Source organism: Copadichromis virginalis, linkage group LG1 (genome assembly GCF_057382275.1).
Source record: "Copadichromis virginalis isolate Kocher_CV1m ecotype Utaka linkage group LG1, C_Virginalis_male_GT1.1, whole genome shotgun sequence".
In the NCBI taxonomy this organism is placed as follows: domain Eukaryota; kingdom Metazoa; phylum Chordata; class Actinopteri; order Cichliformes; family Cichlidae; genus Copadichromis; species Copadichromis virginalis.
This window is the reverse complement of record NC_140618.1, coordinates 23,214,198-23,230,093: the sequence shown is the minus strand read 5'-3', so window position 1 is coordinate 23,230,093 and position 15,896 is coordinate 23,214,198. Positions and strand designations below refer to the sequence as shown.

General features: G+C 39.8%; 1 protein-coding gene across 1 annotated transcript; it reads right to left on the bottom strand.

The window, feature by feature from the left end:
* Positions 1–426: 426 nt before the first annotated feature.
* slc17a6b (solute carrier family 17 member 6b) lies at positions 427–14,109 on the bottom strand. The gene is made up of 12 exons (XM_085455325.1): positions 13,473–14,109; positions 11,212–11,467; positions 10,243–10,361; positions 8,447–8,561; positions 7,184–7,271; positions 6,984–7,070; positions 6,433–6,575; positions 6,086–6,235; positions 4,771–4,903; positions 4,306–4,416; positions 1,684–1,811; positions 427–945 (listed from the first exon to the last, which is right to left on the bottom strand). Exons 1-12 carry the CDS (start codon positions 13,544–13,546, stop codon positions 604–606), a joined length of 1,746 nt encoding a protein of 581 aa, XP_085311451.1. The 5' UTR covers positions 13,547–14,109; the 3' UTR covers positions 427–603.
* Between the last annotated feature and the right edge of the window lie 1,787 nt (positions 14,110–15,896).

Below are 15,896 nucleotides of genomic sequence, written 5' to 3'. Positions count from 1 at the left end.
ATGTCCAAGACACACAGAGGCTGGTGATGAGAAATCAAAAGTAATGTGCATTAAAAAGGACACACGACTGCGAGTGCATTCAGGAGAGAGAGAGTACGATCTATACCAAGAGAGTGTCTAGTTTCTGTTTACAATATTGTGCAGTGACATATTCACACACTGAGATGGCTGGCTTGGAGGACATTGTACTGTACTTGTTCATTTGATTAATAAGGGTCAGCTTCTATGTACTTCTACAGGCTTCAGTGTGGTCAGGAAACCTTAGCTGATGGGATGAAAATGTTCATGTTTATACACAGTTGGACTCCAAATAAATATATCTATCATTAATATGCATAATAATACGTTAACAGACTGCCAATTTGATATGTGTTACACCTCTATTAATCAAATAGCTTTAGTTATTTATATGATCTCATTTTAACATTGAGTTGATCTTTTTTTTTTTTTTTTACATTTTTTATTTGTTTTCTTTAGAATTTGTGCAATCAATACGACAACGGATTGTAGGTTTTCTTGTTTATCATTTGTAGATCATTTTAAGACTAAATCTGACACTCAGGAAAATAAACCTACTCATATATCAGTGAGTGCGTGTTTGGTTTAGGAGTATCCCTCATCCTGCCTGTATCCATAGCCTCCTCCCTGTGCTTCTTCCTGGACATACTCCTCTGTCTTCTCCCAGCTGGCAGCCCAGCCTCCATTCACCTGTGTGGTTGCACCATATGTCTTGGCTGGCCCTCCGAAAGCACCGTAGCTCTGAGTGATGTCACCTGTTTCTTCTGCCAGCTCGTCCTCATCAATGAAGCCACACTTCTCCTCACTGGTCAGTTCCGGGTCAGCCCACGGCTGTTTTTCTCCTGATGCAAAAAGGCCGTAGAAGATCACGCCTCCATAATGCACCAAGGAGGCTATGAGGAATACATACTGCCACTCCTCTCTGGTCTGAAGAGGGAAGAAAAAAAATAGTGTTTTCATAAATACGCTGATCATACCAACAATTTGCCTGTTTATTATTTGTGACCTTGGAGCAGAGTATTGGAGAAATATTTAAAAGGTGTCTACTTTGTAAATCTGTGGCTGCACACATCAAATTATGTGTAGAAATGACATCAGTCCATGTAGAAAACAATACTTGCTACCGAGAAGTACAAGTAAAAGCAAGTTATACTTTTGTGGGCTAGCTCCCAGAGGGATGGTCTTAGTCTTATTTATTTAAATAAATAATAGATAATCAAGACATTTCTAGAGTTTACTCATATATAGTAATACATATATAGTATACTCATATAGCTACGTGAAAAAAACTACAAGGTCACTGCATGCAGATTTAGGCCATTTCTCTCTTATTGTTATTTTCTTTACCTTAGAAGACAAAACGCCTCGAGGTAACTGTAGTGCGATTTTGTTCATGTATAAATAAAACTGAATTGAATTGAATTTGTAAATGTCTGGGTGAAGTATAATTTCTCTGTACTTTTACAGCAAATGTATAACATGCTGTTATTTCTTTAACTGTTTATGCAAATGTTGCCAGAAACCATTAATGAAAGGTATGCTGTATGCTTTTTAATGTCAAGCAGGGAAAATTAAAGTAAACTTCAGAGTTATTTGTTAATTTTTGCACACATTTGAAATGTATGATTTTCATGATTCTGTCACATTTGGAGGAAAAGCCCTTACCTTGTGCTTTGTCATAGCACCAACAATCAGCGGGCACACCATGCCAGATAAGGTGCCCACACCATTAGAGATGCCCATTAGGATACTGGCATAACGCGGAGCAATATCCAGGTGATTGACATTGAAGCCTGACAGCAAAACAACAACAAAAGATTTTATCTTTGTGAGCTACAAGCCTGGTTAACATAATTTAAAGGCCAGTTTGATACAGAAAGGGCAAATGCTATGAGTAAAGTATAAAAGGCAACTGATGCATGACACAGTTACAGATAAAAGTAGCACAAATGGTGACCATCTTGTTGCAGAAATAGGCACCAACTCGCCACACGACCTCCTCCCCCACTCTGACTAGCTGAATGAGTAAGTGTCCTCGTGAGCTGCTGCACGCCGCCTGCCTGGCAAGTCTCCCGAGACAGCTAGCACTGAATTATTAAACACTCTTGGAGAAAGCTGGAGAACACCAGCAAGAAACTGATTTTGCACGTAGTCACAGATATCTGCAGCTTCTATAACTGAGCATAAACATGACAACAGCTGTTGAATGAATAGCTGGCCTAAAGGTTTAGGATCATTAATGAAATTAAATTTCTACTTTTACTCTCCACAGCTTTCTAATTATGGATAATTTCCATGGAAAAAGGTCATTTTTATAGTCTTTTTGTCCAAATATCCAACTTGAAGTCTGTACTTAGCTAAGAAATAATAAATAAACACTTTTATTTATTATGAATTAAATAGACACGATATGATGTGTTAATTAGCTTCATAAATGCTTGTTTTATTTTTAAAACGCTGGAGAAAGCCACACTCGCTGTTTCTCCTGGTTCTACTCATTGTGGTATGCTAGTCTTCTAGCTCTAGCATCAAATATAGAACACAGAGCAACAGCATTTAATACCAAAACAAATCAGCACATCTGTCACACGTCGTCTTATTTTATGCCTCATTCAACCAAGAAGTTGTAAATAAAGTCCAAAAGGCACTGTAACAAAAAATAATTTCCCCTAGGGATCAATAGAGGATTCTGATTCTGATTCTGAAAAACTCAAAGCCACAACTGCCAGCCTATGGTAGTCTTAAAAACAAACTGAATGACAATTATTTCGGACAAAATTCAAATTTGAGATTGAGGTGAAACAAAGAGCAGACTCTGAAACTGACCTGAATGGAAACAAAGGCACATAAATTGTAATACAACACGCACAGAGGGAGTGTCACTATGATCTCTGCTGAGCATGCAATGGCTCCATCAAATCCTTACTGTACATATATTATATAGACAAAAAGTACCGAGCTGCCTTTAACATCATACATAGCAGTATCTAGACTGATATTAGGCATATATATATTTGTTCGGCTGCTATTTATTTTTGTTACAGGAGTTTCCTAACAACTGTTATGTGTAGTTATTTATGAGTCCTCACTAAGATAACCCAACAATGTAGTTTTAAAATATATGCCGTCTGTTATCAAAGCAAGTCATTAATCACTCTTTTGCATTCTGCCCGATTAAGCTTGAGTTAGGTGTTTGTTGTGTCCTTGCTGAGTGATCAAAGGGTTTTTCTCTCATCTCTTCTTTAGGATTTTATTTTTATTTGCCGTTAAAAATGTTGATACAATATGGTGGCAAGGTGGCAAATACGTAATATTGGCTTTTATTATTAATATAATTAACACCCCCTTGAACATCGGTTGGGCTTGATGATGTGCCTCAAAAGAGCGCCTACTAGAGTGTCAACACCACTCTGTAACTTTACGTGGTCTGACACTTTGTGGCTCAGTTGCTGTGGTTCCTAAATACTTCCACTTTGCAATAATCCCACTTAACAGTTGTTCATAGAAGAACTAGGAGGGAAGAAATTTCATAAACTGCCTTTTTGCTGTGGTAACGTTATATTACAGTACTGTGCACTGAGCACTTCAGAATGACCCAGTCGTTCACTTGTAAAGAGGACTGAAGAGGACCACTCCTGTGGTAACTGGGTTGCATTTGTCTGAACTGGGTAGAACAGCGCTCTCTTGTTTTGCACCTTGGTCATAGAATGACCGTCAGAGCACATTGAAGTGGAATGATTTTGTCGCCCTATGTGAGTTCAGAGCATTCTCCAGCTTGTCCTTGTATTATTTTGACTATGACTTGTTTTATGTATATTGATGTTATGTTTTATTATTAATTTGAAACAGTGTAACATTGTAATGGTGGGCCTTCTTGGGCAGGACTCCCCTAAAAAAAAAGAGATGCTAATCTGAAAGGACTTTCTGATTACATAAAGGATAAACAAATAAAAATACCTGAATTGAAGGATTAAGAGGCTTGGCCCAATACTTTGTCCATAAAGGGCAGCTGATTGCTGCTGTATTAATGTTAAAAAAGTGCACACTTTCTTTGTAAGCTCTGGGTCATTTTATAAATTGTCTCAAAAAGCAGTGCAGTAGCACCAAGTGTTGCTTACAAGTATATTTATTCTTTGTCTAGCTTGTTATCCTTTTCACTGAAGCCCCAAATCATTAAACATTAAATGAAATAAAGCTAAATCTAAACAGTGATGACATTATTTAATCACTTTTAATTTACATCTTGTTTCATACCACATATATTCTGATCTTTTTACGCCTACTAACCTGATATAGCAAATCCACTGAAGCCCACTGCAAGCACGAGGAAGGAGATCGCCACCCCTTTGCTGTGGGAATATCCTACCACCAGTAGCAATGTGGCCTCCATGCCAAATCCTGGCAGGGAGAGACAGTAGTGTCACACACACAAGCACAGACAAAGCCCACGGGCAGTTGGTCATTGTGGTGCCAATTGAATTAAGCGTGATACATGATCTGCACTCAATTACACAAGTGTCAGATATGAAATCAATGCACAGTCACAATCAGTGAGTCAACCCGTGTACTGAAGTATTGAGCAGATAGATTTTTACCAAAAAATATAAACAAAACCATCTCTGCAGCCCAGCTGGCCGTTAAGAGCACCTTAAAAACAACACTATGGATCTGACACCATCAAAATAACACCCTGCAGCCGTGCAAAGAGAGGTGTGGAAATTTTTGATTTCATCCTCGGTTCAGACTTCTCACCTCCGCAGTTCATGATTTTCCTGACAGTGGTAGTTGTCAGGATGTTCTTGCTGCGCAGGTAGTCGGCCAGCTGGCCACCAATGGGCACAATGATGGTCATCACCAAGTGGGGGAGGGCAGATAGTGCACCGACCTAAAGTCCCATACAGAAAATCAATAAAATTAGATGCACAGCTGAATGCCAGTATAATAGATGAAGATTTATACTTTTGAAGATGTTTCTCCATTAATTTTTAAAAGGCTCTACAATTTAGGACATTCTATATTTTTCATTATTCGTATTTTCTCACTTATTCAAAGTAGCTGAGCAGAAAATAGAAAATATCCCTGTTTTTAATGCATTTTCATACTTTGTCAAATGAATGTTTGAGGGAATGAGCAGCTAATAAGGATCAAACTCAAACACACTTTGAGCATATATTGGTCTTATAGAGCAAATAACAAATTTCTGATTTGAAAGTCACTAAAATAAGATGAATGGCATAAATCTTTGGAATTTTTACTGTATATTTCTACATTTTACACCTTTTTCTGTTGATAAAGACCTCCCCACAGCCATTCATGCTACACCAAAGTAGTTAATTAAAAGATAAACAATTAAATTACTGAAAAGTTCTAGTTGTTTACTGTCTAATATAGAAATTTCAGTTAAAAACAAGTAAAATTTTCATCAATTGACAAAAAAACAATGTTTTAAAACTACAGGACATTCCCGGCACTGACCTACAATATCATGTAGAAAAACTGACACATCCTGTTGAAATTGCACTTCTTTATCTCATATTAATATATCGCAGGGATTAAATATGTAATTTAATCCCCACATAATTAAACGTTTCACTCACCAGGCCCATTTAAGATTAAAGTGGATTGTTTGTGGCCCTTAATGTAAAATGACCTTGACATCCTTGCTCTAAGAGATTCTGTGCAATATATAAAATAACTACAGTGCATTTTGTTTTTTAAATTTAAACCTGTTGAAGTTACAGTTGCTTTGATGTGTTTTTTTATTCCATCAGCTGAAAAAGTTCACACAGGCCTTAAAAGATAAGCATGGATATATAGTGGAAATGTATATTGCATCACTTTGTTATGATGTGTATCAGTTCATGAGAGAGAACTATTGGCCACCAGCTGCACTCACACTGATTCTCATAATAAATCAATGAATCTGTCCAAGAGCAAAGCGTCACTCTCAGCTTTAAACAGACTGAATCTGAGTGGTGAGGGGTTTTCTTTACGACTTTAATCTTTCATGTCTCTATTCTTTTTTTTTCTTTTTTTGGTTGTCTTGTGACATTTTTTGTAAGCTCACCTTGCTTATCTCAAAACCAAACACTTCTTCAAAATATGCAGGCTGGCTAATCAGCAGCAGGTAAAATGTCCAGCTCCTGCAGAAGTTGGCCACAATAATTGCATAGACAGGCATAGAGGTGAAGAACTTCCTCCAGGGTGTCTTGAATTTCTGGAAAAGATTAAGAAAAATGATGGTTGTGTTCACATGAAGGTAAAGAGCTTTGCCTGACTGACAGTTTCTGGAACTGTGTTCATATTTTTGTAATGCTTCTTACAAAAAAATAAATAAATAAAAATGGGCTAAAAACGGGGTATTTTGTGAGGTTACTTAAGCCCAGGTTTTTGACGTTTTTGGTGTCCCCTCACCTCTGCAGGTCCCGTTAGCTTGGCACTCTCTCCAATGCTCTCCTCAATGTAGCAGCGTTCCTCATCAGTGATGGTTGGATGTTCAGCAGGGCTCTCATAAGACACCAAGATCCAGAACATATACCAGAAGATGCCAAAGCATCCTGTTTGTATGGACAAATTACAAGTCAGAAGGTGTACAGAAGAAGCATTGCAACTAATTTTGACCTCAGCAGTAAGCACATGCAGAGACTCTGGCAGCCTGATCTTTCTAAAATGCCTGAGAGAATAAAAGCCAGACAGGAAAGCTAACTGTATCCAGTCCACAGAGAAAGACATGGGGGTTATTTATTGACACACCAAAACATCAGGGGGGGAAAAATCAATACATAGTCTGCCTGGCTAAATCCATTTGACTTTCACTGAAGTCTCTTAGTTTTTCGCCAAGCTTAAAAACAGTTACATTTATAACCTACATGTATTTTTCATATATAAAAATTTATCTCCAGTTCTTTTTGTATCAATATGCATGCCTATCCCATGCAGTCCCTCACTGAGTCTTACAGTCTTACCGTAGACATAGAACACTGAGGACCATCCTGTATACTGAACCAAGACCCCAGCCAGAGGCATCGCAATCACAGCACCAGCATAGGAGCCTGGCAAGGAGAAAGCGATTCAGTGCTTGCAAGGACAGACATCATCAAGGTAAAGTAAAGTTTAACAAATCATATCTGTATCTAGAAGGAGAAACAGAAACAAAAGTATTTACCACAGAATGAGAGGGTGGCCAGACGACTCCTTTCTAATGGCGGCGCCCATTTACTCCAGATCCCATGACAGGCTGGGTAGGTCACTCCCTAAAACCAACCACAAGGAACAGTCTGTTTTCATTTGTTACAGTAAAACAATAATCATCAGTGAAACTCTCTGCACTTTGGCCTGTTCTTCTAAGCTATTGTTGTTATAGAGATGCATGTACTCTTGTCTCCCAGAGGCCAGAGGGATTATATAAATGTAGCCAATCTATATGGTCTGTGTGAAAAATATTGCAAAATTTGAACAATGGCACAATTGCAGAGCATGTACTTTCATTAGCTTGCACTTGTTTTGTAGGCTACTGTATGAATACTATTATAACAGGAAAGGCTTTCAGGATTTCTAGACCAAAGCATAATTAAATTATTATACAGATGTATTATTATATGTATATGAATACAGATATTTTCAGGTTTAGGATGTGTTAAACGTCCATCTGGAATACCCAGTTAGACTTGAATCTGAACCAATAGACATGTCATAAGTAATCAAAATTAACATTTTCGCCCTTGTAATTACCATGAACAAACAGCTCAGCACCGTGATGACCTGATGAGCTGTTCAAGAAGCAAAACAGGCCTGCAGACATTAAATGCTAATCAGCCTCTAATTTGAACAAACTTCACTGATTTTAAATCCAGTCTGCAGGCTTCCTTACAGTAGGGCCTGCTGGTCTTTAAGGAAATTAACTGTGTACATTACCACGTGTTTATATGTCCAGGAAAAGCTGTATCTTTGTATGTTTATATCTATCGCAACAGACTTTATAGCCCATGTGAGAACTGCATTATAAGCCCTCCATGTTTTTTACTCCAATAGGTATATTTCATCAACATGAGTGTCTAATTTCACTACAAAGCCAGGAGGATTGATATCCCTCTGCAAATCAACATTTTCCCCATTATCCATCTCTGCAGGATCACTTTACTGTTGTTTGTATTCAGGCACAAAAAGGCACAATAAAGGAAAGAAAAATGAGCTGGACAAAGCCATGGAACCAGTTGGAGTGGACTGGATCAATACAGTGCATCTCGCATTTTATTGAACTGCACGCCATACTCTTTATTCTCTCGGGAACTAAAATTATACAGTGAGCGAATAAAGTGAGAGAATAAATTCATTGCTGATTTTTTTATTCATGCACACAATAAAAATAAAATAAAATAACATAAAATAAAACATAGACTGCTGTGACGCACCTCTGACAGTGTCTTACCTCCACCAGTCCTTGTAATATCCTGACAAATATGACACACCCATAGTGGACTCGGGCAGCCGAGGGAATGAACATGTTGAGAGTGGAGGTGAGGACGATGGCTGCACCAAATACCCTGAAAATATCACAATGACCAGCGTTTTAAATTTCAATCATAGCAAATCGCCTCATTATTAACTGTGCTGAACGTATGGCAACACATTTTATTAATCAAGTATCACAACAGTCGACAGCGTGCTTTTTGGGTGAACATTGCCCGGTTTTTTCCAGACACTCATAGTAAAGCAAATCCATAAAACAAACAAAAAATAGTATGTGTTACTTCCAATGGTAATTTTAAATCTCTTTGTTTTTACTTTGTTTTGCTGGAAAAAGCCGAAACCTTCCATTTCAGCTTTAAACCATCACTGCACCTGAGGAGGATGCAGGGCTGTTCGCCGGTCCTCGGATTTGATTGGCTCTGCCTTACACGCGCTCTTTGACGTCATGTAAATGAATATTTGAAGTAGCAACACCCCGTAAATGACCACGTCACGTGTCGCTTAGCAACCGTTTTCGCTTTCGTACAGCTCGAGACGTGTTTCTCCTGAAGAATGGCGTTTAATTTTAGTTTTGACGCTGACCGAGAGCGAAGAGGACAATTAACCGATGACTGCTCTGCATTATAACTCGGGGGAGAAAAGATTCATGCAGGCTAATTATTCATCAGGCTGTTAAATTTAGCCCTAGCACTGCTTATTCTGAAAGCTTACATGGAAGGTTGTAGAAACAGGAATGCTTTTATTATCGCTATTTTATTTTATTTTTATTTTATAGATAGGCCATATTTTTCCATCTTTATTTTTAGGAGGGAGCAGGTGAGCAAGCAGAGCAAGGCCGAACACACAGCTATTTCTCATTTTTGTCACGTCCCACACTCCCCCGCCCCTCTCCTCCGCACGTGGGGGGACAAGCCCTAATCCGGTGGAGACTAGTGTTGAGCACGAGACCGATTGATTCGCTTACATCCTCGTGTCAATCACACAAACGGACTGCAGGGAGATACGATTGTAAAAGTCGCGGGCCCTAAATAAAAATATCACAAAAATATCATTTAAAAAAAAAACAATTTTCCGTTTTATTTGAGCAAAATGATTGGATGAGAAATGTTTGGTACCATATCAACGTCCATCCACTAAAATGTGTGCCGTGTTGTTGATATGACAGCATACAGTCTCTGCAGTTTAACGTAATTATAATGACTGACGCATTTGGCAGTGCTCATGTGAATTAAAGCCTTTGGCGACAGGACCGGGTCTGGTATCCATGCCCTGAGAGAGCGACAGATTAGACCCGGCTCCCCCAAGGGAGCTCATTAACAGGTGGCAGAAAGCCCTGACACCAGGAGCTGCAGGCCTGCCAGCCCAGTGCCCTCCCTGCAGCTCTGCATCACTTCAGATCTGCAGACTGTCTGCTCCCTTTGTGCAGAGATGCTCTGCATATAACCGTGAGCTGCTCATCCGTTTCACAGTTCAGACACGGATATTTTTATGCCTGCTTTTGGCTGTATTTGGTTTTACTATTCTTTTTAATCGGAGGTGATTTTATTCCACTCCCCGCCTGAACGGGTTTTTTGTTTTCCCACTGTTGATAAAAATTGCAAATATAGAAATGAATAGACAAAGGGAGTAAGAGGAAACGAAAGTCACGCCAATTGTTCAAACAATTCTTTTAATACCCAACACCAAATCACGAAAATCTGCCGACTGAATATAGCTGTGTCGTATTTATGGTAATTCAGGGGAGGTGCCGCCTACCTGTTCGCTGCCAGCCTGGAGGATATATATCCTCCCGGGATTTGTGTCACGATATAGCCCCAGAAAAAAGATCCGTGAATCATTCCCACCGTCTCTGGATCCCAGTTGAACTTGGCTTTCTGGCAGATAATATGGAAAACAAAAACAGTAGAGTTAAAATGAACAAGTGGCCTATGCGCTTTGGAAAAACGTACATGTGTTGCATGTGAGCTCTATTGTGGCTAATTAACCAAGAAATGAACGAATTTACTCTATCGAAGAATAAATCTAAACGGGGGCCTTTTTAATAAAGGCCTGCATGTGTTTATTTCGACTGGATTTTCATTGATCCGATTACTAAAGCACCTAATTTTCCCGTAAAAAATAATATAAAGCAAGCTAGTTATGTGTAACAGTTTGGCTTTCTTGGTAAAGACGAATATTGGACGAAATTTGAGATAATGCAGTTGTATAATATAGGGGTCAGGATGAATACTAAATACATGTTTTATAGAAATTGTTCGAAATATTCAGACATTTTTAATGCACCTTTTGTATGTAATATCCCTTTAAGAAAAAGACTGGCTTTTACATCATGACACTGACACTGTTCTACGTAATTTATTACACCATACACAGGAAACAGTGACGCTACTGATCTTAAATCTTATTGAACCATCAATGTATGCTATTTAATCCTAAGAATATCCTGTGTAAGCTGTGGGGGCCTGGTGCCATTTAAATCAGGAGCATCTCTGGCGCATTTTTACTTTCCCTGCACACAGATGTATGTATACTAAAGCTCTGTAGAAATGACTACCGTGGTTCATTTAAACTTAGAGGGGGGCTATTTCACGGCCTAGTGTGCCAGCAATAGAAGGCCTTTATGTGTTTCTCATTTATCATGTGCAGAGAAACTCGTTTTAATAACCATGTGCCATGATGTGCCTCGTCTGTACACGGTGTACTCGCTCGCTCGCTTTGCCACACCTCTTTGATGATGATCTTGCCGTTCTGGTGAACCGTGCTGTTGTTGACCATGCCCACTATGGCCACGCCCAGGTTGCATCGGATGCCGAAGGAGATGCAGAAGCCCAGGCCGCTCATGATGGCGATAATGTAGCGGCGGGGCAGGCCGAAGCACTTGCAGTCGCACAGCGGGGGTTTCTTCTCAGCGGCCTCCCGTGGCCTTCCATCCTCCGTGAGCTCGATCACTTCCCCGGTTTTCTGCCTCCTTTCTATAACCCTGCAACAACCAGGGGGTGATAACTCTGTCTGTGTGGATCCTCACTCATCCAGGTCATGGCAGTCTTAGGCGATTGAAATAAAGCCAACTGGGATTCTTTCTTTCTTTCTTAAGGTTCATGGAGAGATTTCATACCTCATCCACATCCAAGAGTTTTGGGGGGTTTTTTCGTTCTGAAAACTGATGGAGAGTCCCAGGTATTTATTGTCTAATGGGGTTGTCCCTTTGGAGGAGGATCTAACCCACCCTTTGTCCACAGGGTAAATACCTGGGACTCTCTTGGATGGGAGGTGAAACTTCTTCACTAACCACAAAAGTCCAGTTATCTTGATTTCTACCGCTTAAGAATAACACTGTCTGCGGATCCAACTAACACCACATGAAATTAAGATTCTCAAATTTATAAAAACAACAGATTTTTTTCTTTCTTTCATGGAGGCCCATTAATATTTCCATTTAGCATGAATATTTTAGTAGGGGCTGGGTGCTTGGGAGTATGTGTGTGTGTGTGTGTGTGTGTGTGTGTGTGTGTGTGTGTGTGTGTGTGTGTGTGTGTGTGTGTGTGTGTGAGAGACCAGGATACTGTTTGAGACGTCTTGTCAAACAGTCAAGTAAATCCTGGAAGCATTTCCTGTAGAATCACCATAATGAGAGAGAGGTAGTGGGAGGTTTAGGCCTCTGTGATGTATTTACATTATGGAGAGCATTTATTCACACTGAGGACAGCATGTCTGTGAGGCTTTAGTCAGACGACTCCTGCAACGAATTAAAAAAATAAATTTGATGCTTTTATTTGCTCCAATAGGAGGGGAAAGCTTCTAATGGGAAACGAGAATGAAGGTTCCCCTTGTAGAGCAGAATTAAGTCGAATATGCCCCTGACTGTACCGCATTGCAGCACCCAGCTCGCTTTCACACTCATTAGCATTCAGGGACCGAGCAACAGCTCCAGCCTGCAGACAACCCGTCTGTGGGCTTTCCTCAAACTCCTCGTGCTTTTCTTTTTTATGTATTAATTTTTTCTGTCCAGGAAAATCGCGTTTGTCGCAATCAGTTAATTGTCTAAATCTAAAATGTTATCAAAACATGTAAATCTCCGTCTCTGCAAACGAATGAAGACATTCCAAGTTAAATAAAAGGGACAGCAGAATATTAGAATTAAATGCGTGTATTTGGGGTGAAACGTAAGACCTGGTTCAGGGGGTAAAGCCAGAGAGGATACAGAGAGCCACTGATGTTTAACGAAAGTCGGTTTAATTCCATTTCTCCTGCAGATTTGAGCAAGCACTCGGTGCAAGGGTATGTAAGGCGGAGAAGATGAATTCGCAAGGGAATAGGCCCGATGTGAATATAGCGGGAAGTCTAAAAACGCATTTATTCTGCTGAACACTCAAAAATAAATACAAAATAAATAAAACGGGTTTTTTAAATCACCAAACATCAACATTAAAGAAAAGACACACACACATATCGAGGTGCTGAATTAATCAAAGTGATAGCTGTAGATTAAAATGATTAAAATGAATAGAATTTCCTTTTATTTGGTTATAACGACATCGTGAAATGCTTTAAAAATCACGAGTGGAGTCCCACAAATTTCTCACGCGGCCTGCGCGTCCTCTTTAACCTAATCTGCCAATCAGATTCATGTGCAGGCCCCTGCATCAGGATCTAGTGGCATCCATACCCTTGCCAGCAACACACACACACACACACACACACACACACACACACACACACACACACACACACACACACACACAGAGAGAGAGAGAGAGAGAGAGAGAGAGAGAGAGAGAGAGAGAGAGAGAGAGAGAATTTTCTTATTTTCTTCTAGAGGCGTGACTAAGCATCCCTGTAAGTTGTGAGACAGTGCTGGGTGCCCTCTGGACCCACACGTCGTGCCTTGTTAAAATCCAGCATACAAATAATCGCATTTTGGGCTCAGACGGTTTCAAACGCGCTGTTGTCCAGATTTACCCACAAAAAGAAGAGCCCGTCCTTACCTGTACATATGACCCAGGGTCTTCCCCGCAAATTCCTTCACCCCCGCCGTTGCTTTCGTCTTTACTGACTCCATATCCAGTTTCTGAATGCAGGCCTGTTTTCTCAATATTTGTTTTACTGTTCAGGCGTCATGTTACAGCGCAGGATGGCTGGACTGCAGCGGCTGCAAGGAAAACAACAAACGAAATTACGAGAAAAAAAATGAGCCCACAAGGAAGGCGACGATCCAACAGCCGGGAATAATTCTCAGCGCTAGGCTGAAAGCGCAGAGGCGAAAAGAGCCTGGTGTAAAAAGGGGGGATCAAGCGAGCAGTTCGCCTTCATCCACCACCAACTCATCTCCTGCCTGGCGTACAGTAGCCAAGCCAAGTGCCATCACGACGAAAGCGAGCGAAAAAATTGATAGCCGGCGTCGTGGAGCGATATGGATCTCTCTTCGCACCCAAAAAGGAAAGAGAGAGGGGGGAGAAACAGAGCTAATGAATGATGGATATGAAATAATAAAAAAAAAAAATCCAACAAAACAAAAGTTAAAGTTCAGAAAGCGGGAGTGGGCGTTTGGAGTGGCTTCAATAAATCAAAGAGCGAGTGAGGCTGTATCGTGTCTCCTGTGGTGAGCGCAGGTTCATCTGACGTCGCGTTCAGCACCGAGGTCAGCGACAGCAACGCTCCGCGTCCAAACATCTGGCCAGCTGCTCAGCCCAAATAAAGGCCACACGCAAAACACAACATGCCCACAAACGCCATGTCTATATATTTATATATAGACGCTATAAAGGCTAAATGAGCCTGTGTCTAATAGCAAATAAAAAAAAATAGTGAGGGGAAGAAAAGGAACTGCTTTATAGCTCAATCGGTCTCTTTATTTATCAGCTGAAATGTGAAACTAAATGAAGCTATTTTATATCAACTTGTGTTTTTTAACACTTTGAAGAAAAAACGAATATTAACAGCAACAGTACATATGAGAGCTGCAGTTCTCCTGAGGGCGGTGCTATGGAAACCAATGGAACAGGAGTGGATCTCCCCCACCCATCCCAGTGCTGCCCTCCAAAAAGCTCCTCAACGCAGGAATCCATCAATAATTTAGCCGTCTCCCCGGTTTTCCTCTCCTTGACAACCACATCTTCCCACAGAAGCATGAAGAAAATCTTAGAATAATTAAAAAGAAATCTTTCTCAAAAGCATACGTCGAATAATAATAATAATAATAATAATAATAATAATAATAATAATAATAATAATAATAATAATAATAATAATAATATGCTTTAATACGAAGATCTTATTTTATTCACAGTCAAATAACCTGGGGGAAGCGACCAGGCTCTTTTTATTTGTTGGTATGGGGCGACACCTGGTGGTTGAAAATAGCAGTCTGAAACTTTTGTGTGACAATCTTTGAGATTATTCGTGCATATTTTGTGTGTCTGTTGTTAGATTTTTGTATTTATATTGCATTTGTATAATAGTTTATATTTGGCTTCTCCTGAAGTCATTATTCAAAAACTGGGTTTGTCTTCACTGATGTGCCGGAGCAACAGTGTGCATAGTTCTTACACTGACCTGATGAAAGTGCACACACGTTTCAAAGGAGCAAGACTTTCGTTCGAGTGTTTCTTTGTTGTTAACATTCAAGCATAAAAGCCGCCTAAACCAAGTGATGAACCAGTGAGTTGTCTACATATAACAGACAACTCAGCAAAGAACCAGAGATATATTCTATCTTGAGACACTTTGTTACAAGTAGCCTGACACAAAAACACAGAATTTGTTCCCCTTTCTTCAGTTGAATATATGAAAAATGCTGACAATAACACAGTTTGACAGGGATAAAACTGTACTTATTTATCAACAAGGTGATTCCCCAAAGAGCTATAAAAACCTTAGAAAAAAGTTTCCTTAAAAAAAATCAAGAAACTGGACAAGGGGAGGACAAGAGAAATGGACTAAAAACCACTGATGAACAGCATCTGAAAGTTATGTCTTTAAGATATAGGGAAAAAAATCAGCAGACGTGAGAGATGCATTCGGCCCTTCAGTTGATTCATCCACAGTTCACAGAAGCCTCACCAGACATGGTTTTAATGGAAAGGTGGCTGTAAAAACCATAAGAGAGGGAAACAGAGAGGAAAGGCTGAGGTATTCCACATTACACAAGGACTGGACTGAAAATCAGCAGCGAGAGGTCTGATGGACCAATGAATCCAGATTTGACAATTTTAGTTCAAATTGTCTTGAATATTTACAGGTCAGTCTGTAAAACACAGTGGAGCCTCATTAAGGACAAAGTATTTTCAGCAAATATATAAAAACACAAAATGGAGCACTGTCAGTCATAGATCAGCCTCTGCAGAGCCTGGACATCAACATTACCGAAGCAGTGTTGGATCATCTTGACACAAAATACAGAAAAAGGCAGA

Coding starts and splice junctions, on each gene's coding strand:
- slc17a6b (XM_085455325.1), bottom strand. CDS start 13,546: ATGGAGTCAGTAAAGACGAAAGCAACGGCGGGGGTGAAGGAATTTGCG. Junction 7,071..7,183: donor GGCCACCCTCTCATTCTGTG/GTAAATACTTTT, acceptor TCTCCTTGCCAG/GCTCCTATGCTGGTGCTGTG. Junction 946..1,683: donor GTGCTATGACAAAGCACAAG/GTAAGGGCTTTT, acceptor TTCCCTCTTCAG/ACCAGAGAGGAGTGGCAGTA.